General features: G+C 38.0%; 1 protein-coding gene across 4 annotated transcripts; it reads left to right on the forward strand.

Moving 5' to 3' along the window:
• The first annotated feature begins 1,039 nt into the window (after positions 1-1,039).
• On the forward strand, positions 1,040-27,785 carry myom1b (myomesin 1b). 4 transcript variants are annotated; one of them, XM_079471008.1, is made up of 37 exons: positions 1,040-1,131; positions 1,819-2,020; positions 4,635-4,769; positions 5,220-5,385; positions 6,420-6,577; positions 7,803-7,895; positions 8,119-8,207; positions 8,310-8,354; positions 9,142-9,300; positions 10,240-10,401; positions 11,434-11,575; positions 12,444-12,640; positions 12,729-12,782; positions 13,452-13,576; positions 13,655-13,838; positions 13,922-14,096; positions 14,229-14,350; positions 18,312-18,508; positions 18,632-18,758; positions 18,856-19,040; positions 19,124-19,238; positions 19,423-19,579; positions 20,381-20,487; positions 20,575-20,619; positions 20,726-20,862; positions 20,950-21,094; positions 21,179-21,238; positions 22,894-22,961; positions 23,394-23,507; positions 23,743-23,830; positions 23,937-23,975; positions 24,068-24,173; positions 24,774-24,937; positions 25,655-25,691; positions 25,785-25,807; positions 26,022-26,077; positions 26,647-27,779. In XM_079471008.1, the coding sequence occupies exons 2-37, from the start codon at positions 1,878-1,880 to the stop codon at positions 26,920-26,922; spliced, it is 4,395 nt and encodes a 1,464-aa protein (XP_079327134.1). In that variant the 5' UTR covers positions 1,040-1,131; positions 1,819-1,877; the 3' UTR covers positions 26,923-27,779. The 4 variants fall into 4 exon arrangements, with proteins under 4 accessions (XP_079327134.1, XP_079327135.1, XP_079327136.1 ...); XM_079471007.1 differs by lacking the exon at positions 1,040-1,131 and adding an exon at positions 8,503-8,526; XM_079471009.1 differs by lacking the exons at positions 1,819-2,020; positions 4,635-4,769; positions 5,220-5,385 and adding an exon at positions 8,503-8,526 and having other exon boundaries at positions 1,058-1,131; positions 26,647-27,785.
• The last annotated feature ends 166 nt before the right edge of the window (positions 27,786-27,951 follow it).

Here is a 27,951-nt window from a genome sequence, read left to right on the forward strand (position 1 = left end):
TCTTTGATGAGGGACGAAAATACGCAGTCGTGACAGAATCAAACAGTCATATAAACTTTAACAGCTGGTCTGAATATGCATCTGTACACACAAAGCATTTTCCCTCTGTTTGATTCACAGTGATGTAACATTACCTGTTACTGTAATCTCAGGTGAATAGGAACATGTAGGTCTCATCCACTAACATCTCATAGTAGAGAAGTTAAGATCGAGTTTTGTAAACTTAAACAAGTTGCAAGTCACATTGCATGGAAAAACAACAAGCACGGACAGCATTGATACCTGAAGACATTGCAGCCATCTGTCCCATGATAGAAGATATGTGGTGCAATTGTGCCACACACACAGGCTGCAGATGGTATGCGTTGTATGAGCCCGAGATAACAATAGCAAGTCTATTGTTAGTGTAGACCACAGCTGAGATGCATTGTACATCTTTGAACAAGTGTCAGAGCAGCTTTCCAATCCAGACTAAACTATGTGACGTTTGTTGGGAGAAATGTTATGTGTAAGTGCTATTATGTAGGTTGGTTTCACAGGTGGTTAACAGGTCAACACAACAAAAACACACTAGGATACACTCATTCAACAACACTCAACTTGTCGGAAAGATTTGAGGAGAAACATTGAAACTTTCTTTAATATAGGGGATGTTTTTCTCCAGTTTAAAGCAGTTTGCTGTGTGTTTGCGTTATTTTGATATGCAATGTATTAATTTCTGTATAGGCCAAAGCAATGCTTTTATATTTTCTTTCAGATTTTAATTTTAGATTTGTTGACCAAAGTTTTATATTGTTTGATGGCGACTTTTCCTTTTCACTTAAAATAAAAAAACGAATCCTCCGACCAGCATTCACCGCAGTAAGAGGTGTGACAACTTGCCCCGTACAGCGCAGATATAACCTGTAAAATGCCTCGATCGTCCGGTGCTCTGTGTCTATATTTATCGGACTCTCTCGCCATAGAAGGTCGTGAGAGTAGCTCGGACATTCCTGACAGCGCCAACATTATTTTTGTTGTGCGGCCCGCAGCTCCCGTTGGGTGCGCGCTGCGCGTTCGCGCTTGGGTTCGAGTGCCTGACGCGCGTCTCTTTGCACACCGGCTCACTTTGGACTGCGGGCGTTTGGCAAGGTGAGACCCTCAAACACATATGTTTAATGATGCGTTTCAATTATGTAGTTTCAATTAATATAGTTAATAAAGTAGTATAGTAGCTTATATTGCGTCATGATAGGAGTAGAGGACTTACTTTTTTTTGGATAGGCACATACCTGACAATCTACTGTACCTTACAGTGTTGCAGTCTTAAACATTTTTAACATCATTTAAAAGATAAGGTTGATTTTTAGCATTGACCTTTTAGTGCAACTCGTTTTTATAGTATGGATCAGTCATTGTTGACAAGTTGGAACTTAAACTAAGAAAAAATACAAACAATAACTTGTGTTAGGAATGGATACATCTAAAAAACGAAAATATATGAAATATATCTAATTTCTTTTTCACTACATTAAAACAATAAAACAATTAATGAAACGGTACTAAAAATATATGTCAAATATTGAAAACATACACTGTGCTTACTGAATTATTAGTATGAACTGAAAACAAAATGGTATTTGTGGAAAAAAAACATTGTCCGGATAGTTTAGCTGCGTTTTGACAATATTGTATTATCCCCACTAGGCCTACATTGAATGTATACTAGTGTATTCTTATTATGTTCACTTGTACATCCAACAGCCAACACAAAAATATGATGATGATGTACATTTTCTGAAATCACTGGGAGTAATTATTAATATTGTGCGAGTTTAGAAACTTCAGACTAAAAGAGCTTGAGAACAGAGGACAGTGTCTGAGCTAAAGCGGACAATATGTCGGGATCCATACCGTTTTACCAGAAACATCACCGTCACTATGATCGTGGCTACCGTAGCCGGGAGACAGAGTCTGCTATTAGCCAATACCAGGAGAGCTCCAGCCGTTATTCCTCACGTAGCAGCAATAGCACGCAGGGGTAAGAGACCACCATCGACTTCTCAAACCCTCACCGCTTCTGTGGTCCTCTGACTCAACCCCGTAACTTCTCCACCCGAAGACCCGATAATATACTCTTATCCTTAACATCCATTGCTTTACCTCCGTATTGAATCTAATCATAACTTTTAAAACCACTTTTTAGCCATTATGTGAATTCTGCATGCACTTGTGAATCCCCCTAATGCCATTCTCCCTGAGATGTTATTAGTTTGACTAATCACACTCAGTAAAATGTGCATCAAGAGATATCTGGTATTGGTATTTTGTGTTTTTGGCAATAGTGTTGCTGCAAGGTCAGTTTTGAATATGCGTTGTCTTAAATAGTGCTGTTTAGATTCAAGCTTTTTAGGGGTTATGTTTCTATGCCTACATTTCTTTCATTGACTCTCTCTGGTTATGTGACCTTTGGATCATATTTGTCCTGGCAGTTATTCATTGGGTGGACGTAATCTATCTACTGTCTTGTTATGGTACGGCTGTACGACTGTACCCTCGTGACCACAAGATCCTTCAACAGCATGTTCAAATTGTCATGTTTAAAGATCCATTATGGTTTTATTGGTTTTCTAGCTTTCTTTATTTGAGTTTCATGTTTGCATGTAAATGACATTCGTAACATAACTTGGCACTCTGCGTTCTTGACGTCATGCGTGTATTTATAGCCGTTACATTAGAAGATCTGCTGCTGTTGCTTACAGTAATGATTGAGTAATGGATGATGAGTTGAAAATGAATTATATAATCTGTTTTAATGAGTTTTATTGCCAATTGTAGTCTCAATAAGTGTGGATTTTATCAATATGCCACAGATGAGCAGCCATGGCCATTTTAAAACAACAATAATGATAATATGTTTGTTCGCATTGTGCATTTTACATTTTGAAGTGGCTTGTTGGATGTGAATGTTTCAATATCCCATTTGGTATTCCTCCATAAAGCAACATCTGGAAAAGCAGAACACAGACAGATGTGATGGTTATCCGTTGTTATTTTGTGGCGTGATCTACAGCTGCTGTCTGGTCAACTCACATGATCAGACACACGCATGACCGACCCTGTCTTTAGCATGAACTGATCCCTCTCTTATGAGTGGAGGGTTTTAATCTATGTTTTACCTCCCAAGAACGTCATGAATCATGCCATCCAATGATTTATGTTCGATTATAATCTTTCTGTGTTAGGAAGAGAATGTTTATGTCGTAGTGTTGGATCGCTTTAGCTGCCCCCAATCTCTTCTTGACTCTTGAGGGTCTATTTATAACACATGCTCATGAGAACATGGAGATATGTGAAGAAGGTTATGTACGTGTTCTTTCGTTTGAAGCCTCTGATCTCTCCTGCGATTGAAGAATACTCAGAAAAGATTACGTACAGGTCTGAATGTAAGATTGTTGCTTCTGTTTTACATGTGTTCATTTGGCCACTTACAAATGAGGACACCAAATGGAAAAAGTGTCATCTGAGTCTCAGATGTTTATCTTGAGAAGGAAGAGTCAGAAATCTCACAAATGTCATTCGTTTCAGAAGAGATGTCAACAATGTGTCAAACTGAGCTCAGATGATTTTACCATCGGCATTCATTTTGAAGTTTTAAAGAAACTTGCTCATCTCTTAAATTACTTTTGTGTTCACCGAGTTGAAATATGTGTTGATATTATAGTACAATGGTCTGTTGGTGGGGTTTCATATTGACTTTGCAATTGTTCAGTTAGTAGTTTATTGGAAAGATTTTAAAATGTTTTTTTGAAGATTATGAGGGATTCGGATCGGATGAACAGATATATTCTGAAAGATTATTTCTTCTGCGAAAGAATAGACAACATGGAAGTTTAAGAAGTATAAGAATAATTTTGCACCCCATCATGGTGACAGTGCTCATCCGCAGAACAACACTTACGAAAGTTAAAGGGATAGTTAATGAAAGGGATAGAAATGTTAAATTCTATCATCATTTACTCGCCCTCAGATTGTTCTCAATCCGTATACATTTATTTGTTATGCTCAAACAGATTTCACTCCCCATTGACTCCCATAGTATTTATTTTCCCTACTGTGACAGTAAATGGGGGATGAGATCTGTTTGCTTACTGACATTCTTTCAAATATCTTCCTTTGTGTTTAGCAGAACAAACACATTTTTACAGATTTGGAACAACCCGAGGTTGAGTAAATGATGACAGAATTTTCATTTGACTGTAGTAAAATTGCAGATTATTTAGCATTTGTATAGCCGCAACAAATGCCATAGTAAAACTATGGTAAAACCGTAGGAAAACTGTGTTTGATTGTGGTTTACGGGAGAGACTTCTGGAGGCGATGTAAGCTTGTCAAAGTGTGTAGCAAGGTGCAAACATCCTTAGACCTAATAGGCAGTGAATAAAAACCGCTGGAGTGACTTTGACTCGTGATGTTTCTTTGAAAGGTTTTGATGCATCTGCTATGGAATCTCCTTCCAAGCCCTTACTTTAACCTTCCTCAATCTTATACCCTCTCTAAATAATATCCCTTCTCCGTGACATCACCCTCTTTCAAATATCTTAATAGTGTGTGGATACTCACCGATGTCTGTGTATGTTCCTACACAATTGTAGCTTAAGAGCTGCCACATACACTGCACTAGATGAGGGGGGCATCAGCCCCCTGCCCAAGAGAGCCAAACCCACCTATCTGGCCGTGGACAAGGAGAACCAGATCATCGGTTATGTGGTGCCCATCTTCAGGGGCAGGTAAAGCAACAGAATGATAGTGTTGAAAGCATTACACTCTTAAGAAAAATGTGCTACAAAATGTTCTTCGATGACATAGAAGAACCTTTTGGTTTCATAATGAACCTTTAACATCTGAAGAGCCTTTCTGTTTCACTGTTTGTGGCCAAAGGGTTCCTTAGATTATAAAAAAGTAAGAAAGAGATGGTTCTTCAAAGAACCTTTGGCTGAATGGTTCTTTGCAGAACCAAAATTGTTTCTTCTAAGGAATCGCTGTGAAGAACCTCTTAAGCAATTGTAATAACTTTGTTGTCAAACTGAAGAACCAAAGATCATTTATTGGTTCTCATGATGGAGACGTAAAATGGCATTCAGGTTGTTTTATGAACTTGCGTGTGTTTGCAAAATATGTGGCCGTTTTTAGTTCAGGAGATGTTTAAATGTGATGCTACAACATGGTCTCGTCCTCAGTCGTGGGTTTGAAAGTGGTCTGTCAGACACAGAGGATGCACGCGCTAAAGAGAGCGCCGGATATCTGGCACGCCGTGACTTCACTAGCGGCTTGGAGCGCACAGAACACAAGTCCCACCGAACCGTCATGAGAGAGTCTGCCGAGCGCATCTCGCTTAGCAAAAGGGTTAGTGGAGATCCTGGACCTGCTCATAACCACATAACCCCACATTTGAAGGTGTATGATGAACTAACAATGTGCTTTGAACAGGGTAAACATTTAACATTTGTGCGTCTTTTATACTCTGAAACAGGGGTTCTCAACCTTTTTGACTCCAAGGCCCCCCATTGTATTAAACAATATTCAAAGGCCCACTTTCAAAAAGAAAAAATTCAGAGCTTGTCAATAACTAGAATTTTTATTATTCATTATAAAAGTGGCCAAATAATAAGACATATATTGGTTTTTAGTTTTTTTTTTGTAATATGAATTATCTTGATGCAACTTTAGAAGTCAGCTGGGGCCCCCTTGTGGGCCCCCCCCCGTTGAGAATTACTGCTCTAAAACTTGTTTAACTATTGGGTTTAAAATGAACCTGTTTTAACCCATGGTTGGGTTAAATATAGACAGACCCAGCTGTTAGTTTGATAAAATGTCTTTAAACAATAAAAAACATGTCATGTGTATCCAAACATCCCACGTGCCATACGTGAAGATGCTTCTACACAGATTAACAGTTAACCCATAGACCGAAAATGAGCTGTGTGTTTTCGAAGAAAACGTTCAGCGAAGTTCTCTATTATTAGACCGAAAGAAAAATCGAAGAAAGGATTAAGACACTGTCTTTATTTAGTTCTGACCCTCGAGCCAGCAAATTATGCCACCCCGGTGCCAGATTTCAATGGTTGTAATGTTTTATGTGGATGTGTTGGAGTGTGTTAATCTGTTCGACTATGAAACTGCTGTTGTCAACAAGTGTTGTGCTGAGACCTCAAGGAGATTCAGGTTACTCTGACATCACTAGACGATTAAAACCTGTTATATCAATGAAGGATGTTCTGCTGACCGCTTACAACATTCAACACGTTTCCAAAGGCCTATAGATTTCACGAGGAGATTTTACTAAGCGTTTTGCATCATGTCATTTTGCAAAACGACCGTTAATGTGTCACGTTTGGTTTGCAGTGTATCGAATAACGCATTTGTGTGCACGCTTGCAGATTCATGAGAACGAGGAGTATCACAAGCGTCTGAACGAGGACAGCCTGATGCACACGCCCGAGTTTGTGATCAAGCCCCGTTCACACACTGTGTGGGAGAAACAGTGTGTGCGGCTGCACTGTACCATCACGGGATGGCCTGAACCACGCGTGGTGTGGTGAGCTGGATTGAAACGCACATCAATACACGAAACACACAAATGTTTACGACTAGTGCCATTTTTTTGTCTCATTATTTTCAAAATTAATATCTGTATGTGATCTGTATTATATCGTGACAGACTGTTCTCAACTTCTTTATTTTTTTTATTATAGTTTCTTTGGTCGTATTGTTTCTTGTTGTTTTAAACATTGAAATCGATCAAAATACCACATGACGGGCTGAATGATATGCAGAATTAAAACATGCGTCATGTTTTCGTTTTTGCATAGATTTGTTTGCATTTTTCAAAGATGACAGCATGATGTCACACATGTCCATGTTGACATCTACAGTATTTCATTTGGCTGCTTGTGAGCCACTGTAAAATGTATTTATGGGAACTTTTGTCTTGCTTGCTTGCAAAAAAAATAAAACGCACCTGCTTGAATAGTCTTGTTTTCAAAAACTATTTTTCAGTTAAGTTAAGTCCGTTTTTGCTGTTGTCTGTCAGTGAGGTAAGAAAAATTATTTTGGTCCCATTAAATCAGATTTGATATCCCCATATTCTTTTTCAGAAAACAAGCCTTAAAGGGACAGTTCATAAAAGTGAACATTCTGTCATCATTCACCCTCTTGTCATTTCAAACCTGTATAAATGTATTTGTTCTGCTGAACGTAAAGAAGATATTTGGAAGAATGTCAGTAACCAAACATCTCATCTCATCTCCCATTGACTCCCATAGTATTTATTTTCCCTACTATGGCAGTATGGAGGATGAGATCTCTTTGGTTACTGACATTCTTCCAAATATCTTCCTTTGCGTTCAGAAAAACAAAGAAATGAAACAACCCGAGGGTGAGTAAATGACGACCGAATTCTAATTTTTGGGCGAACTATCCCCTTCATCTAGCTTTGGCTTGAAGAAAGGTTTCTATATTTGAGGATGTTTAGATATTTGTACTGGATAAGAAGATCGTTTCAGTTACATCAACTAATTGAATTACGTTTTAAACCCGCAGTCAAATCTGCCTCAATTTTGTTGGCATCGCCCAACCTTCAACGATCCAGTCATTTCTGAACAGATGAAATCAAGTCATTATTTTCTAATTTCAGAAGTCGTTTCACTCGGGTATCTGCACGATAGGGAAAAAGACAACCGTTACTTCTTTTTTATGCCAACTTTAACCTTTTAAGTGCTGATTGGCGGTTTTCTTCTTTTTCAACTCACATACATCTTCAGGTACAAGAACAATGTCTCCATTGACCCCATGGCCCACCCAGGGAAGTACAAACTGGAGGCCAGCTATAATGTTCACTTCCTGGAGATTAACAGGTGAAAACATGCACAAACTCTAAAATACAATTGCACAAAAACGGTTTGCTTTGCACGTATGCTGCAATCTCGAGTTCAATATGCAGAAGAGTGTCATTTTAGACAAATGTCAAAGAAAGACCTAATAGCTGCAATCTCTGTTTGAAACTTAAAATTAATGTTCATTTTCATTTTTGAAATCATACTGTACATATTTTGTCTAATGGTTCATGTGTATGTCCAGGTGTGATTTTGATGACACTGCACAGTACCGTGTGTCCGCTATGAACAGCAAGGGCGAGAACTCTGCATACGCTTCCGTCGTCGTCAAAAGTACGTTGTTTATAATTTTTAAGAAGAATATGTTCAACTCTTGTCAATGTCAATGTCAACTCAATGTCCTAATTCATGCGTTTTATTTCATATAACATTTAGGGTTCAAAGGAGAGATGGATGAGTTTCTGCCTCCTCCCAAACACCGTAAGTATTTATAAAGTCGAGCTCATTTCTTTTTGTTTTGACATGTAATGTATATGAGCTTTGCTTAACTGTGGAGCGGTGAGCATGAGACCGAATGTTTAATGTCAGCTGGTTAATGGCTGTTTTGTCTCAAACTCGTTGGGTGCAGATAGCAGAAGGTTCGGATACGAAGGTAACCCGCGTGAAGGTCTTCATTTCATTTCCATGCTCTGTTTTACTCTCGTCTCGTCGCCTTCTGGATGTCCGCAGTGCATGATCATCTCTTATCACTCATCTGTTTTCCTTCTTGACCTGAATCGGGTCTTTCCACACCCTGAACACGCATCATACACACCCGTCGGACGTGTTTATACAGAGTCTCCTTATGTTTAGCTTTCTTTCATTTACTTATAATTTAATGTAGGAACAAAGCCTGTTGGATTGGATTTCAGTGTCCTCTAGGACATCAAATATCTTATATAAGATACAGTCTTATATAAATGTCATGTTTACATTTTTGTGTCCACAGTTCTTCAATGCATGCAAGTTTGACATCTTTCCTTGTCCGAGCATTCTTATTGCAAAAGTCTTTATGCACATTATAACCTCTACTTTCATCCTGTTGAATGTCGGTTTTAATGTATTTTGTCAGATCACATCTGTGGTCTCAATGTCTGTCTTATTTCTTATTTAGTAAATCAAATGTCAGTGTGAATTATGTGTATGTTGTGGGTATGTCACACAAGGTAACTCTTGGAGGCAGATATGTGAAATGTTTCCATAACTTGCGTGTGTTTGTTTGCTGTAGTGCCCTGTCTGGAGTACGGTGTCACCTTTGAGACGCACATCGTGGAGAAGTTTGGAGTGGCGTTCGGCCGCGAGGGAGAGACTCTGAGTTTCGGCTGCAATGTCATCATCTATCCATCACTGCAGCGCTTTCAGCCGGAGATCGAGTGGTACAGAGATGGTGAGATTGTGTGCCACACAATTCTGTAATTTCAAAGCAGGTTTGCCAGTAACTTACTGTAGATTTGATGTACAATGATAACACAATAAAAAACATGTTTATGAGTTATCTCATTTTGGAACCAAACTCTTCCAATGAAGACAAACAGGGTTTCAGAAGGACAGCGAAAATCTGATCCTGATTCCCACAAATCATCAGTGCAGGATATTTTGTTCGATGTATCGCTTTTAAAGGAATAGTTCACCCAAAAAAAGAATTTCTGTCATTATTCATTCAACCTCATGTGGTTCAAAACCTGTTGGCTATATGACTCTTTCTTCTGTGGAACACGAAATAAGATATTTTGAGGAAAGGTTTTGTGTGTTCATACAATGTCCAATTGTGGCCAATGTTGCTGCCTACCAACATTCTTCAAAATATCTTCTTTTGTGTGAAAGAAAGTCATACAGGTTTAAAATAACACGAGGGTGAATAAATGATCAAAGAATTTTCGTTTTGGGTGAACTTTTCGTTTTAAAGAGCACGACTGTGAAACACAAAGTGTAGTCCAGACATACACATGCACAAGACATCGTCAGCATGTCCGACAGTAACATGCCTAACACACTGATGTAAGTTATGTAGTGTATGTAATCATGAAATGAGAGATGAAAGTGCTCACCGGAGACACATTTGTTGACGTTTGTTGACAGCAGATGCACACTCAGTCTCGGGCGAATCCTTTGAGACAGACGGATGTTAACACCATGTGTAAACTGGGGTTCTCTGACCGGGTGCTTTCTGCCTTTCATGTCTATAACATCGATCTTTCTGCTAATGCATTCAGACATCTGGTTTCTTCTTTTTAAAATGCCGTGTTCCGGATACGTCCTCCATCATTTGAAGAGCATTGACACTCATGACAGTCATACATGAATGTGTTGTGTGTGTTTGTGTTAGATAAACTGCTGGTGCCGTCTAAATGGAGTCAGATGCACTGGAGCGGAGACAGAGCTACACTCACGCTCACACACCTCAACAAAGAGGACGAGGGGCTGTACACACTCCGCGTCATCACCAAATCTGGATTTGAGACTCACTCCGCTTATGTGTTTGTTAGAGGTGAGAACCAATATAATCATTGCAATATGAATCAGTATCACAAATTAACATAGTATTAGAAAAAGGTTTTACACAAATATTTAAAAATATTTAACCAGTCAAACTTTCTCAAACTTTTTCTTTGAGTTTGCTTGTGTGGCCCCCCAAATAAAGACTCATGATCTTAAACTTTTTATTAAACCAAAGACATATTCAATTCTACAATGCTGGAACATCAATTCTTAGTTTTTCAGATGTTTTATTGCTCAAAACATATGATTTCATAAAATGCCGCAAAAACTGGGGCCCCCCCTGTTCCCATCTTGGGGCCCCCCCTGGTCTAAATAATTCACATTCTCGTCGGCATAATGAATATGAATATTATACCTTACTGTTCAATAGTTTAAGAACACTTTCTCGTTCTCTGTTTTTGTCCACATTTAAGAATTATTTTTAAGAACTTAACTTTTACGCTAGCATGAAAAGAATAACAATGACCATTGAATGTGTAAATATTAAACAGTTCAAGGTACTGTTCAGAGGAATAACTGAACTTTCTTCTTGTGTTTTAATTCTTTGAACTACAGTAAAGTACACAGCACATTTGTGAACAGAGTTCTTCACTGTTTGCAGTGTGTGTCTCAGTGTGGGTTTGTAAATTTAGACCATTTAAATATGACACGCGCACACACACGTACACAATCTCAAGGTCAGAATATCTCACACACCTCCAGTTTATTTTGGAAAGTTTGCTTACGTTTTTCTTTTTCATAAATCAAGGACTAGGTTTTGTTTTTATGACTAGTTTTTTGCTATATGTGAACTGTCTTAAAATGTCACCTGCCAGTAAATGTTTCGTTCTAAATGTAGTTCCTGTAGTGTCTGTGTGAAGGTTCAAGTCACTATAATGACAAGAAGAGACCTTCTATTCTATATAAACTTGAATTACCTTCAGAAGGACCTTTAGTCACAGACCTCTGCTATAGCATTCATCGCAAGATTTGTATATTTAATATGAATTCGACATGGATTTTATTTGTGTGTTCCTGTTAGATTGTGATGCTGAGGTTGCAGGTGCACCCGGAGCTCCTTTAGATGTACAGTGTCAGGAGGCCAATAAGGATTACGTCATCGTTACCTGGAAACAGCCAGCCGTGGACGGCGGGAGTCCCATCTTCGGCTACTTTGTTGACAGGTCACTGCATCTCCAAATCATTTAGGTCAAGGGTTTTCAAACCTTATGATGCAGAGGCAAGAACCCTCAAATTAGATGAACCTTTTGTAAAGGACCCCCTTTCTAAAATACATGTCCATTTATACATTTATATGTAAACCGATACATCTAAACTTTGTTAGATAAAGTGTAAATGTGCTATTATTAAGACAACATATCGTTTCCGAACTTAAAGGGATAGTTCACCCAAAAATTTAAATTCTGTCATCATTAACTCACACTTAAGTTGTATAGATTTCTTTGTTCTGCTAAACACAAGGGCATATATTTGGAAGAACCAAACATTCATCCAAAAAACTTCCTTTTATGCAGACATTTATGCAGATTTGGAACAATCTTAGGGTAAATGACCCTTACATTGTAAATTATGACAGAATTACAATTTTGGGTGAACTGTTCCTTAAAATAATTGGCGACACTTTTTGAATGAACTATGAAGAGAATTTCTTTTAATTCATATGTATTTGAACTGTCAAAACTCTTATTTTGGGAGCAAAAAAAGGAACTGTGGTGTAAAAAAAACCACTAGTAAAATACAATTATAAACAATTCTGGAAACTATGCACCTAGCAAAGAAGAGAAAGCCTCAAAATAAAACAATTAGACATTATTTTATCGAAAATGTTCTGGGGACCTCTTGCAACCTTCTGGGGGTCCCCGTTCCCCAGTTTGAAAACCCCTGATTTAGGTTACACAAATCTTTCGGCTAAACAAATCTTTTAATCTTGGCTTTAATTAGTAATGTTTACTGTATATACAGCAGCAGAAATAGCAGATGGTGTTTATCAGTTTCATTTCAGTGTTATTCTCTGTTTGTGTTTTTCTTCAGATGTGAGGTTGGCACTACTCATTGGGCTCAATGTAATGACACTCCGGTGAAGTTTGCTCGTTTCCCCGTTACCGGTCTGGTGGAGGGACGCAGCTACACGTTTCGTGTACGTGCGGTGAACAAGGCCGGTATGAGTCACCCGTCCCGTGTGTCTGAACCGGTAGCTGCCATGGACCCTGCTGATCGTGCACGGAAAGGTTTGCGTGACTTGCAGAACGAAAACACAAATTAATTACAATTTTTCTTTGCTTTTTCTTGATTGCTTTTTCGTGTTTTGTCATCCAGGTACATCTGCTCCCTGGACCGGCCAGATTATTGTGACCGAAGAAGAGCCTGTAGGTGAGAAATGTCAAAGAATAAATAAAATCCATATCAGAATTCATGGAAAACTTGAAATGTGATTTCCAGGCTTGGAAAAAACATCCTTTCTCGATTTTTAAATGTCTGGTTTAATATAAATTTAGAAAAATTATACTAAAATATTGGAAAAATATGAACACATACAGTTAGGGAGTAAGTGTCCAAAGACGTTTGACCGGTAGTGTATATTCATGATATATAGGTCATGAAAATTGGTCAAAGGTTAAAAGTTGAAATCTTAAGAGTCGTGTAAATTGATGAAATAGTAAGTTATGGAAATTGATAACATTTTATATGATAAAATCTCTATAAAGTCTTAGAACTCATGTAAATGATTATTTTGATCAGATAAAATCAAAAAAGAGAAATTGAACAAAATATTAAGTCAATGTTACAATACAATATTTGGGACACAAATGAATGAGAATAATGATATAAAGACATTACTTGTCAGAATTTGTACCTGACTTACAAAATGAAATCTGTCCTATCAGTCTGTTTAAAATCCTTCTCCAGTATTCATGAATGACTGTATGTCTGTTTTTACTCTTTATCACTGTGAACATTCCTCTCACAGTCAATGACACGACACGGATCAGTAAACAGCCAATCACGACACACGCTTTGTTTTATCTTGATTGACTCTAGAGGGAGTCGTTCCCAGCCGACCTTGTGACCTCAGTGTCATTGAAGCCACTAAAAACTATGTCGTACTGAGCTGGAAGCCCCCGGGTGAGAAGGGTCATGAAGGGGTCATGTATTATGTTGAGAAGGTGAGATCCCCAAATATAATTGACCCCGAAATGATCCGTTCAGTCCGTTTTTAAATCATTTTTAATATGTGTGTGAAGTGCGTTTCTGGCACAGACAGCTGGCAGCGAGTAAACACTGAAATCCCGGTGAAATCTCCACGCTTCGCTCTCTTCGATCTGGCGGAGGGCAAATCGTATCGCTTCCGTGTTCGCTGCTGTAACTCGGCTGGTGTCGGAGAACCATCAGAACCGACCGAAGCCACCACGGTTGGAGACAAACTGGGTATGACCTCGAGAAGAATTAGGTTATTAGGTTAGAATTAGTATTTTAAATATTTTTTGTGTAATAAGTTTGTCAATCACCAGATACACCGTCAGCTCCTGGTCGTGTTGTGCCAACCCGCAACACGGACACGTCTGTGGTGGTTTCGTGGGAGGCGTCACGTGATGTTAAAGAGCTGGTGGGCTACTACATCGAGACCAGCATCGCTGGGAGCAATGCCTGGGAACCCTGCAACAACAAACCTGTGAAAGGCACCAGGTACAATAATAACAAATGATTAACACAAAACAATAATACAGCCATTGTTCATACAGAAACATCACTTATGAGCTTGTTAATACATTTCAATGAATAATAAATTATAATACATTTCTATCTTCACATGTGTAGGTTCATCTGTCACGGCCTGATCACGGGCGAGACATACGTCTTCCGTGTGCGAGCGGTGAATGCTGCAGGAATCAGTGATTTCTCACAAGAATCTGAAGCTATTGAAGTTAAAGCTGCTATTGGTGAGTCAGTGAATTCCTATTGATGTGACTTTTATACACTGTTTTTCACATCACAAATCACAAATGTCCAACTTTCACTTTTCCGATTCTGCCCGCCATACTTCACCACCCAGACTCACGCATTCCTCACGGCACTCCTGTGCCACACCCACCAAACTCTGAAGCCCCGCCCCTCCATTTCTCCCAGGAGGTGGGGTCAGGAGTTGTAGAGTTCCTCTAGTTTGGATCACGACTGATCCAACATAGCGGTGACTACAAACCAGCCCACCCGGTCTCTCACGGCCACCCCGTAATCTTCTCAGCCCTGCCCCTCAATTTCTTTAAACCTGTCCCTCTGCCCATCCTTCCCTCTTTCTTTACCCATGGTGCCTTTCTACTGATTCATGTCCCTTAACCACCATGAGACTTTGTGTTCAGCAGCTTGCTCACCTTTATGAAAAACTATCTGAGGTTTTCAACGGGGGGACCATGGCTCTCAAGGGGGCCCCAGGATGACTGATCATTTAAAATTAGACAAAATAAGCACTGGAATACATTTTAAAACAAACGAACTCTTATAAACTCTTATTTATACACATTTGGAACAACTCTCAAATGAATTCTTATTATTTGTACATTTTTATATTTTTATATTTAATCAACACCTTTCTAGTTATAGGGATACCTCCCCCAATCTGTCATCATTTACTCTCCTTCGAGTTGTTCCAAATGTGTATAAATGTATTTTTCTTGGATGAACATAGAGAAAGATATTTGGAAGAATGCTTATAACCAATTCTTCAAAATGTCATCTTTTGTGTTCAACAGAACAAAAGAATTATAAAGTATTTTTTCTGTTTGGTAGTCAATGGGTGTAAAGATCTGTTAGGTTGTTAGCATTCGTCCAAATATCTTTCTCTATGTTCATTCATTGAACGGGTCCTGTAGTTAGGTCGCAAACCGTCTGGTACATTGACATCTAGCGGTTGAGCTTGGTATCGCAGTCTAAATTCAAAATATTGGAGAGACAAGTTTAGCCAAGTAGCTTCAGGTTTCTTTTGCTTGATATCAGAAATAATCTACAGGCGCTCAGTTGTTTGTGAATGTTTATGGAAGTTAACTGCAGCCCACAGACGAACATATGAGCAGAATCGTTTTATTATGTTGTCACTTTGAGGCCGTCTAAAAAATAAACGATTGATTTATTTTACAGTAGAATGTACAACACAAACACGAATGAATGAAGTGTAAATAAAGTGCATTATTAAGTATAAAATGTAAAATTACAGTGTTTTTCATAAAGGACCAGCATGAAGAAATGCAAAAAACTAAACTGTCTTCTGTGTTTCTAAAATCTTCACAAAATCTTAAAGCTTCGTCTTTCTCTTGTTTTCTTTGCTTCTCGTAAATGAAATATACTTTAATAGTGCAGCTTGTTTTTGCATGCTTCCTGCTGAAGTTCACCTCTTAAAGATGTAAATATTAGACAGAAGTCAGTAAATGACTGACAGATGCATTGATTGTGTGTATTTTTGATCTGCCTGATGTATTTCTCTCGCTGTTTTCTCTGCTAACTGTAGGGGGCGGTATTCCTCACGGTGTGTGTCTGGAGTCAGTGGGTATTGGGGTGGCACTAACCCAGCACGGCTCTTGTGGAGTGGGCGGGCATGTGGCGTCTCACTCCTTCGCTGACGCACCTTTAACACGCTTAGCTAACGGTATTGAGGGGGCAGAGGGAGGGGTTCAAGTAGGGCATCCGTCCACCCTTAATGAGGGCAAACAGTGCAATAGGGGGATCGTAGGGCCACCCGAACCCACTAATAAGCGGGTACCTGAAATAGCAAAACGGTCTGAGAACTGTAGCCCTGAATCGTGCACACCCGACTGTATTGAGACGGTGTTGGAAACAGGATCGTCCGACAATCGTAAGTGCTCGCTTAACTCATCTGTGGAAGCAGAGAAGGCAGAAGAATGCTGGAGAGGACGAAGAGGATCAGGTGAGAGGATGAAGGTTATGTTCAAGTCCAGATCTCTGGATCATCATCATCATCATAAACACCCTCCTCAGAGTTCAGGCCTCCCCCGTCTCCTCTTTCATTCATTTCTTTGCATGATTAATCTCTTTCTTTTACTTTTTTCAACACTTCGATGTTGGTGCAGTTCATTGCAATCTGTGAGATTCATTCGGCTATGATTATTTTGCTCTTCATTGTCAATTTCTCAAATTTACGCGAGAGCTCACTCATGAAATGAGCATATTGCAGTTGTTTTCATACAGTTGTGATTCAGTAAAAATGTTCACAACATGGCAGAAACAAACACGTTCGTTTTAAGCCCTAAAGAGTCCCTTCACCCATAGACGTCTATTATACGGGGAATTTTATATTTCTTTTACAAACCGAGGGACGAGTTCCTAAACTCACATTAAACCAAAACATTCTTTATAAGGTAAGTTTTCTCTGTTATAGGTGTTTATTAACAACATCATTTTTTGTACAACTGCCAATATGCTGGACACCTTTCCTATCACACCATACGTCACCTGGTCACAGTTTGAAGAATACTGATGCACTACGCTCACCCTGCTCTCTAAAAACACAGAGACGGTGGCATGTGCTTTCTGAACATGAAGCTGTTAGACAGAGACGTTGTGTTTTGTACCAGATTGTTAGATTGTGTTTGGGAGCGTCACAGTGCCGATCAGTATTTCTACACTTCTGTGATGGCTTTGGATATATATATATATATGGCTTTGTCTGTGTGCCTGTGATTCTTAACCAGAAGAGGGCCTCAGAAAACTTGAGTAAAAATTGTATATTAAAAATAATCTATTTAGTGATATGCAACAAATAAACATGATATGTAAAATATTTTTGATCCTGGATAACGCTGCTGATGCTGTGTATGCACAAAATGGGAATTGTGTGCATTCTTATTTCTCGACTAATATATCTGGATGTATAAAGAAATAATATTTGGGGAAAAATGGCAAGTTGTATTACATTAAAATGATTAACCCAAAATTAATTTAATTCAATTATATATTACAAAAAATTGGACATTGAATAGGTTTTTACAGTATCTCAATGTTTAGTGAACTTAATATTAACATTTTAAATGTTGAATAGATTAGATGATAGTTTTTGGTATAACGACAGTCATTAGATTTAAATGATTTAACAGAAAATGTATTTGATAAACTGGTAAATGTAAAATTGGAATTTCTTTATATATGTATAGTAAATTTGATATATAATATTTATTAATTCAATATTTACATTTCAAATGTTGAATATATTAAATGTATGCAACAGGAAACTTATTTATGTAAAATATTAAACGAGTATAACATTTTATATTTCTTATAAAATCTGGGGCCTGTTGTACAAATGCAGTGTACAGTATGTACAAAATGGGAAAATTCAAATGCGCTCAATTCTCAACGAACATCTGGATTTATAAAATAAGAATATTTTTGGTGATCTGCCAAATTTAATGATTATTTCACAATTTTTTATAAAATGATGTATAAAAATATAATTGTAAAGGTTTAGTATCTGTGTAGTAAGTTGAGTTTATTAAATATTTAAATATTAAATGTTGAATGTATTAAATGTAAGCAACACGTTTAAACAAATGTAATATCATAAAAAGCAAGGGCCTGATGTTTAAATGTGTATGCGCAAAATGGGAATTAAAATGTGCGTATGCAATTCTCCAGGCCAATTTATAAAATAAATGAAAATATATACAAATACTTTATAATATTTTTGTTTAGTTTTAAAAACTGAATTTTGTGTTAAATATACAAAGCAGATCTCTAGATGATTTACAGTTGATAACTTCTGACAGCATTTCAGCAGTACAAGAGAGAAAACCCAAGTCTTTGATTTATTGTGTGTGGCAGTTAGAAAGGGTTGAGAAATACAGTGTTAAACTGTAAATCTGCCTCACTATTAACTCTCATCTTGTGCTATCCCAGCATCCCCTGCTCCTCCCTATGGCATCACTGTGTTGGAAAGTGTGCGGGACTCGATGGTGTTGGCATGGAAACAGCCCACTTTCATTGGCGGCGCTGACATTACCGGCTACTTCATAGATTACCGTGAGGTCATAGGTGGAGTGCCGGGAAAATGGCACGAGGCGAACATCAAGTCCATCAGCGAGCGAGCGTATAGAGTGAGTGTTACTGCTGCACTTTGATATAAATCTGACAACTTGAAGGTCATCTTGGAAACGTTTTGCAGTTCATATTTATACATAGTTGGAGATTTCTAACTCGCATTTATTCATTTTCTCCAGGTGTCGGACCTAAAGGAGAACATGCTGTACCAGTTCCAGCTACGCGCTGCCAATATGGCTGGCGTCGGCATCCCTTCTCTGCCCAGTGAGGTATTCAGATGTGAGGAGTGGACCATTGCTGTTCCTGGTAAAGAAAAACTCATTTAAAACATATTTAGGCAAGCCACAGTGTCCCTGTAAGATAATAAGATTGTCAAGAAGTACAATCTCTTTGTTTTTTTCAGGACCACCCCATGACCTCCAAATACAAGAGGTTCGAAAGGACTCTGTGGTGTTGCTATGGAAACCACCTGTGTACCAGGGTCGTGATGCTGTCAACGGATACTACGTTGATATGAAGGAGACCGATGCAGACTTTGAGATGTGGAGGGGTGTTAATGAGAAAGCCACTGATAAGGCGTACATGAAGGTTTGTGTGTGATGCAGCCGATGCGGTGGGCTGGTCGAGTTGTGACATCATTTGTTGGTCATTGCTTTTCTGTGCGGTTCTAGATCAAGGATCTAAAGGAGGGCGAGTCATATATGTTCCGTGTGCGAGCACAGAACAAGGCTGGTGTAGGAAAAGCATCAGAGGCCACAGAACCGGTCAAGGCCGTGACTAAACCAGGTACTACACCCGTTGGTGGAGGGAGATGTAAAAAGGGCAAAAGTATATTGTCTTCGTTCACTTCTCACAGTGACACGCAAGGGTGACAAAATGACGTTTATTGGCCTTTAAATGGTCAAAAAGAAATGAATTGGCAAAGTAAAAGAATATGAGAGTCATCACCCAGATCATTTCTTTCCTGCAGGTACTTCAGAGATCGTGGTGGAAGTGGATGACGATGGCGTCATTTCTATGAACTTCCAGTGTTCAGAACTCACCCCTGACTCCAAATTCATCTGGTCCAAGAATTATGAGGAGATGTCAGATTCTGACCGCATGACCATGGAGACCAAGGGCAACAAGTACGTGTGTGAAGTATATGTTTTGAAACAAATTGGAATTATTGAATTAAAAGTAATGGCTTCTAATCAGAGTTTAATTGTAGGTATTAAGAATTGAATTTATTTTGGTATTTTTAGTTTAAGTGTTGAAAGTCTGACATGTTATTTGGTAGTTCAGCTATTTTGTTTTGTGCTTTTTATCAATTGTATTTTTTTACAATGTTGCAGAGTGTTTTGGTAACAGTTTGGTATTTAATAACAATAATTTTTTAGATGATTATTTGAGTGACTATATAAACAATACAGTATATAATATGATTATTATATACTGTATTTAGAAACGTTTTATTACTTTAGTAATAATAATCCTGCTTCTGATGATTGTGCCCTTTTTTATCAATTACTATCGTAATTTATCAGTTTTTCCTGTTCTCTGTCAGTTCTCTCCAGTTTGTTCCCAAATTTTTTATACATTAAAAATGTATAAAAACCTTTATATTTTAACTCATTTACTTACTCATTTATTTCAATTCAAAATATATTCTTTATTTAAAAAAGGATGTGTTAAATAACACCACATTTTTGTGTTACGGGATGGAATTTTTACATAATTTTTACATACGTTTTTTGCACAATTTAAATCAATTGTAGTGTTGATTTTGTGTTAAATAAACACTAGGGACAATACCAGGTTAAATCGAAAGTAACACAAAATGTGTTGTCCTTAACTTGACACAGTTCAGGTAAAACGGATTGTGTTGTTTTTAACACTACAGTTGTTAGATTGTAATCTTTCAGTAATGGTTATGTATTGTTGTGCAGGTCTAAAGCGATCTTTAAGACGCCTTCAGAAGAGGATCTGGGGATCTACTCTTGTGTGGTCACACACACCGATGGAGTGTCAGCCAGCTACACAATCACAGAAGAAGGTAAACATCAGCATCTCTGTTTCATTTGAGAGTGTTTACCACAATACCGGTTGATCATTCATCACATCACATCACATGTTCCGACAGGTCTAAAGGATCTCTTGAAAATCAGCCACGAGCACAAGTTCCCTAGTAAGTCCTCATGTCAGTGTGCCCTTGCAAGAGTTCACATTGGAAATGTATATATGTAAGGATGTGGAGTAAACGGTGATGTCAAGGTTCTCCTGTCCTTCTGCAGTTATTCCTCTGAAGAGCGAGCTGGCCGTGGAGTTGCTGGAGAAGGGCAGAGTTCGCTTCTGGCTCCAGGCGGAGAAGATGTCTGCCAATGGAAAAGTGGAATACGTGTTCAATGACAATATGATTTCCCAGGGAGAGGTTAGAGGAAAATAAACACACGAATTAATACATTTGCACGAAATATATACAGTACATACATTTGAGGCTTTTCTCTGTATGTTGTAGAAATACAAGATGAACTTTGATAAAAACACAGGCACTATTGAAATGTTCATGGAGACTCTGAGCAAAGAAGACGAGGGAACGTTCACTTTCCAACTTCAGGACAGCAAAGCCACTAATCAGTCCAGTCTGGTGTTGATCGGAGACGGTACATATAAACATTCACGTGCATGCACAGTACACGTGTGTGATGTGTGAATTTACACTGATGATCAAATCTCATTGGTTTCAGTCTTCAAGCAGTTACAGAAGGAATCAGAGTTCCAGAGGAAGGAATGGCACAGGAAACAGGGTAAGATACAGTGTATATGTATTTTATAATAATATATGGGCTGTCAATAGATTACATTTTTTAATCGCGATTAATCACGCGCCTTTTTGTGCGATTAACTGCGATTAATCGCACACGTATAGTGAAATTAAACATACACTATTTATTTTGTTTAACATGTTTATTTTATTGCTGTCAATCGATAAAAAAAAGAATCACACATAGCTTTTATGTTTTTAAATACACTTTTACATTCTAATAATTTCACATTTGATCTGCAAATTAACTTATTTCTTTAAAAGACAACATTATAATATTGTTGGCTTTGCAACTGATGTCTTTTTTAAAATATATAATTTTTTTCTACTAATCAAAACCCATGATAATAAGTGTGGTAGGAAATAAAGTTCTCAAACACTTTACAGTCTTTACTGATTAAAACTGATCCTCACATTGATTTCTTCTTTTATTTTGTTCTTTGATTAACATCAGTGACGGGAGGTTTAAGAACGCGGCTGCTGCACTAAGCAGGTCGAATGCGCTTCCTATTTTCTCTACTCGCATTCATTTAAGACTTTATTTAACTCGTTGAAGACGTTTCTTGCGGAAACACTAGACAAAATGTGCTTTCTGGCATAACCTTGTGTGATTTTGTTCATTCAAGCATGACAGAGAAGTTAATACAGGTGCGCTGTCTGACAGATTTTGACACGGCCTTTAGCCTGTGTGTACACCAGATGGGATCACTGACGCGTTGAGCCGTGTCCCACAGCAAGAAGCTGTCAATCTGTACTGGACCGTGTCCATACAACCATTTCAAATTGTGCCTAAACAGTGTTAATGCCTTTATATAATCATGCTCTTATTCATATTATGTAACTCTAGTCAATGATGACAGAAAAAACAGATGTTGCGTTAATGCTGTTAAATATTTTTGTTAATCTGAAAAAAATAATTGAATGCTTTAACGCGTTAACGTTGACAGACCTAATATATATATATATATATATATATATATATATATATATATATAGATATAGATATAGATATAGATATATAGATATATATGGAGAGTTTCTTAAATGTAAATGTTTTTTATTTGCACAAGAAATCAAGCCAATAGCGTTAGTTCTGGCAGGTCATGTGAGTCAAGCTCGCATCAGATGATCCTCCTCTACCTATAGAAATATGACGCAATTCAGTTAAAAGAATTCAGATAATAGCAGCTTACGGCGTTGCTCAGGAGCAATTTACCCTCCTCCATCCCCAGCTCCACCTCACATTTACAATCGGGACTTGACTTCTGTTATTCTGAGTGGCAAATACACTTGAATTATGTGTTACACTTAAAGGTCTTTAAGAACTAATGACATACTAGTTCTGTTATGTTTACCATCGCTACGCCCCCTACTGTTATTCATGCTGGCTGCATGGATGTGCAGAGAGTTTTGCCCAGAACAGGATCATACCACCAATCTAAACTGTATGCTAATTGTCAATCATTTTTGACGGTAGTGAACCTGACAGAAACACTATGTAATGTGCACTTTACAATATTCCAATGCATGTTAAGTTTGTTTTTATGGTGAAAGTTATTCATTTTGCGATGATGTGATCCTCCTGTATACGTTGCTGGAAGCTGTGTGTGTTAAATCGATGTTGTGTGTTTACTATAGGTCCACACTTTGTGGAGTATCTCAGCTATGAAGTAACAGCTGAATGCTGTGTTAGACTGAAGTGCAAGGTGAGCTCTCTCGATCTCAATTCAATTTAAAGTACTTTTAGAAGAATTGTGTTATAATATTGAATTTTACATTTACATTTATTCATTTGGCAGACGCTTTTATCCAAAGCGACTTACAAGTAGTTTAATACAGTGTCACATTACTGCAGAGCAATCAGGGGTAAGGTGTCTTGCTCAAGGGCCCTTCAGTCATGACCTGCTGGCACTGAGATTAGAACCAGCAACCTTCTGATCACAAGACCAACACTCTAACCATTAGGCCACAGCTAACAAAATTGAATTCAAATAAAAATCAAGATACTGTATGTGACATGATATATAAAAGATAAAATCTGGAACAATAAGAGAAAGAGTAATAAACATGATTAAAAACCCAGTTTTTGTATTTCTCTTGCTCTCTGTTCTTTATTACTTACAAACTCCATGTTTTAGGTTGGTAACATGAAGAAAGACTCCGTGGCTCTCTGGTATAAAGACGGACGTGAGATTAAAGTCAATGAGAAACTGGATTTCTCTGAAGGAGTGTTGACTCTGGAGATCGCTCAGGTACTGTACGGCCTCTGACAATGTTTTATTAATAACTGAAATGAATAAAACTGGAGATTAAAGCTAGAATTGAATTGATAACTGTGAGCTCAGGATTAGGGTGTCTGTCAGGTGAGGTGCATGTAATGACGACTACCAAAGTAAAACTAAATAAATCCACTGAGATTTAAAATGATTTTATTGGTTTTGTGTGTGCACTGCATACTGTATGTGTTTGTTTGTTTGCGAACGGCAGATCTCAAAGAAAGATGGCGGTGTCTATGAAGTGGTTGTGAAGGACGACAGAGGCAAAGACACATCAACCCTCAATCTCACTGATCAAGGTGACATTCATATTTTATCAAAATAAATCTTCAGATTTTCTTCTGCATCATTCCAAAAACATAAAAAACCTGCTTGTTCTTTTGTAAAAGTTTGTTGTTTTTTTAGGATTTAAAGATTTGATGAATCAGGTCTTCAGTGTTATTGGTAAGACATTTTTAATATGTCGTATTGAACATCAGTCTTTACTGTATATTATAATTTAGATCAGAGTAACAGCCTATGTTCTGTTTGTTCAGCCAACTCTTCCACTCCCCTGAAGATTCAGAGCACTGAAGAGGGAATCAGACTTTACACCTTTGTCAGCTATTACAACGATGAGCTGCACGTCACCTGGCATCACAAGTGAGGCTCTGTTAAAGTCCCAGTGAAATCAAAAATGACAATTCTTATTTTTTCATGAAATATTGCTGCGTCTATAGTAATTAGCTTATCAATGTGGGTAATTTTCTTTTTACAATTCAAGTACCCTCGTAACCTTTAGTTAAAATCTGAAAATGCACTTCTGCCCTGAAATGACTATCCATCTCAAATGACGATAATTATACGTCTTAGAAGGAGCATCCATTAACTCCACCCTTTCAACTCTGCTGCCAGTTTCCTCTTAAAATCTATGCAACAGCTGTTTAAACACATCCAATCAATTTGCAGTAAAAAACGCAAGCCACGCCCACAAATGTTCTCTGAAATGCCTTCACACTCGGAAACGTGTCAAATACGGAAGTAAAAACTTCTCGGGGACATTTGTTTCCAAATATGAATATTTGTTGTGCAATTTGGGTTATAAAGAATTAACTTAAAAGTTTACTCTGAAGAAATTATAACTGAAGTAAAACTCATTCCTAATGTACAATAAAACTAATCAAAAGCAAACTAAAACTTGAATCACTTCGATCTGTCTGTGACAGCAAAGATGTTTATTTACTATGTGTGTGTTATTTAAAGGGACGCAGCGATCGCATTCACAGATCGCATTAAGAGCGGTGTGGTGGGCGAGCAGCTCTGGCTACAGATCTCTGAACCCACCGAGAAAGACAAAGGGAAGTACGCCATTGAGTTCTTCGACGGCAAAGGAGGTCTGCGCAGGACAGTGGAACTTGCAGGACAGGGTGAGGAGACACCACTAGCTGCAATGTCGTCTAGACAGCTGTCCTCAAAGACACCACCGTATCTGAAATGCAACCTAATAAAGGGATACTTCACCCAAAAATGAACATGCTGTCATCCTTTACTCTCCTTCGAGTGGTTCCCAATTTGTATAAATTTCTTTGTCATGATGAACACGTAGATAGATATTTGGAAGAATGCTTATTAGATCTTGACTCCCAAAGTGGGACAGCAAACCGTTCTGAGGCGCTTTAAACCAGCAGTGTTAACTATGTCCTACTATGGGAGTCAATGGGGGGCAAGATCTGTCTGGAACTCGAATGTTCGAAATGATGACAGCATTTTAGGTAAACTATTCCTATAAGTGACCATTCCTGTAGCTCAGTGGAAAGATCATTAACAGCGCAAGGTTGTGTGTTGGATCCCAGGGGATTGCAGACAGCTATGTATAAATGTATAGGATAATGCAATGTAAGTCACTTTGGATAAAAGCATCTGCTAAATGCCTAAATCTAATGTAAATGTAAATTTGACAAAGGACAGTAATTTTTACTTTTCCTGAAAAACTACGAATTTGGACATCCAAGGTTTTGGAAGGACAGCAGTGTTATGTTCGATACATCGGTTATGATGTCTAAACATACTCCGTCTCAGCTCATGTCCAGGTTAATGTTTGTAATGAATTTTCATGTGTGAATAAATGGATGTTTGTCTTTCAGCGTTCGATGATGCATTTGCTGAATTTCAAAGACTCAAGTAAGCATACTGGATATTAACACAAAGTTTATATAGGCCTAACTCAAATTAATGTTTATGTCTTCCACATTTAAAAAAAATGTTTTGTCGCAGGTCTGCAGCCATCGCAGAGAGAAGTGAGTAGAAGAATGCAGAAACACTCCTCTTCATCTTTCACTCCTATGAGATTCAAATTGAATCTTTGAATTAAACATTTGATGTCACACATTAAAGAAATGTCAACATCCAACATCAATATGGGCAAAGGCATATAGTTTTCCTGGTGTTGTGATCATAGTTTCCATCTGTTTCATGCTAACCGGATCTGTTTGTCTTTGTATTATTTCTCAGACCGCGCTCGTGTGGCTGGTGGGCTGCCTGACGTCGTGACTATCCAGGAAGGAAAGGTAGCGAAAAATTGCAGATGAGATCTCTCCAATTCAGTTATTTCTCCAAGAAATCAATGAGACTAAACACAGAGCAAATGGAAACTTTTGTTGAATTCTCATCTGCGTCTTAAATATTTGTCAGAAGAGATGTCAACAGTGTCTCAAACGGAGCTCAGATTTGTCACGCTTGCAATCAAAAGTCAATATTATTGAATTATCTCAATATGAACTCAAACATTTCTCATCCAATTGACCCAAATCCAGATTATTTTGCATCTACAATCTGCAACCATTTATACGGTGGCAGGGAAGAGCAAATCAAAACAACAAATCACAAAACTAATAACACATCTAAAAGCAAAATAAAAATACAAAAACACAATTACAAATCTTGTATACTCCTCCATACTCTTCATAGATTTCAGCAACTGTCCCATGTGTTATTGTTTTTATTTCCCCTAAGCAATATTAGGAGAAACATCTGAGAAACTGAGATACTAAACCTCCTGAAACTTCTGAGCAATAGCGTATCAACTTTAATGAATATGATTGTTTTACTATCTTCAGTATGTGTTTCTATCGTTCAGGCTTTGAATCTGACCTGCAACATCTCAGGAGATCCGGTGCCCGAGGTCACCTGGCTGAAGAACGAGCGCGAGATGGTTTCTGATGATCACTACATCCTCAAATTCGAGTCTGGCAAGTTTGCCAGTTTCACCATCACCGGCGTCAACACGTCCGACTCCGGCAAATACAGCATCCTGGTGAAGAACAAGTTCGGTACAGAGAGCGGCGATTTTACTGTAAGTGTCTTCATCCCAGACGGAGAAAAGGTGTCTTCATCACAGACGAAGAAAAAATAAAGCAAAGAGAAAACAAGTGAACAAAATGGGAGTTTGTTATTAAATAACTTAAAATTATATGTACGAAAAAAAGGAAAATGAACAAAATATGTAGAAAACAACCATCTCATGGGAATTCGTACATGCGAAAATGTGCGATTATTAGAAAAACGCATTTTGCATTTTGATGTTGTGTTTAAAGAAAACCTGATTCATATCATTAAGTGCATTTTGGTAGGTTTAAGTTAATATATTTATTGTTGACAGTAATGCCCCTTTATTCATTCATTTGCATTGCATTGAATATCTGAAGGTCTTTACTCGATGAAGAGTATCCTAGAATGCTGCTAATATCTTCGTTTTGCAAATAAAATTCGAAGTGTTGGTACAAAATAATGTCAAAATAATATCCCCATAAATAAGAAACAGAATTTCTGTATAGTTGCAGTTTTAAAGTAAAATTTTACAGGGTCATTTTCTCAGTTCCATGCCCGTATAGAAAGAACACAGTTCAAGTCCAGGATGTGTTGTGTTTTATTGTGCGTTTGGCTTTTCTTGTGTTATAGATTCAATGAGAAACGGATGCACTAACTGTGCATGAACCTTAGGCAGTCAGGGAGAAATGAAAGCTCTATTATTTCAGTTTATTTCCATCCTGAATATCGGGGATTCAGTCCCGGGTGGGATGTTGCACTCATTTGAGATGAAAGATTTCTGTGAATGCGTCACTAATAAATGCACTGCATGTGACATCACTCCCTCCCAAAATGGAGTCATTTTGTCAAAGCATAAAATCTGTGAATGTTACGACCTCACTTCCTGTTTTACCTCACAGAAAATCTCATGTCATTTCAAATAAATGGATCACACGTTCTCTCACCCTCCTCTCTGTGTGTGATTTCAGTGTCTTGTTGATGTTCTTTTCCCTCTGTCGTCTCCTTTTCTCCTTCACACTGCACATCCCTTCTTCCTGAATCCTGCATCTGAGACTGTGACGTCATCCTTTCACCTGAACCCTCGACACCCGACTGAACACAGTCACCAACTTTA

This window comes from Barbatula barbatula (assembly GCF_947034865.1).
Source record: "Barbatula barbatula genome assembly, chromosome: 1".
Lineage (NCBI taxonomy): Eukaryota > Metazoa > Chordata > Actinopteri > Cypriniformes > Nemacheilidae > Barbatula > Barbatula barbatula.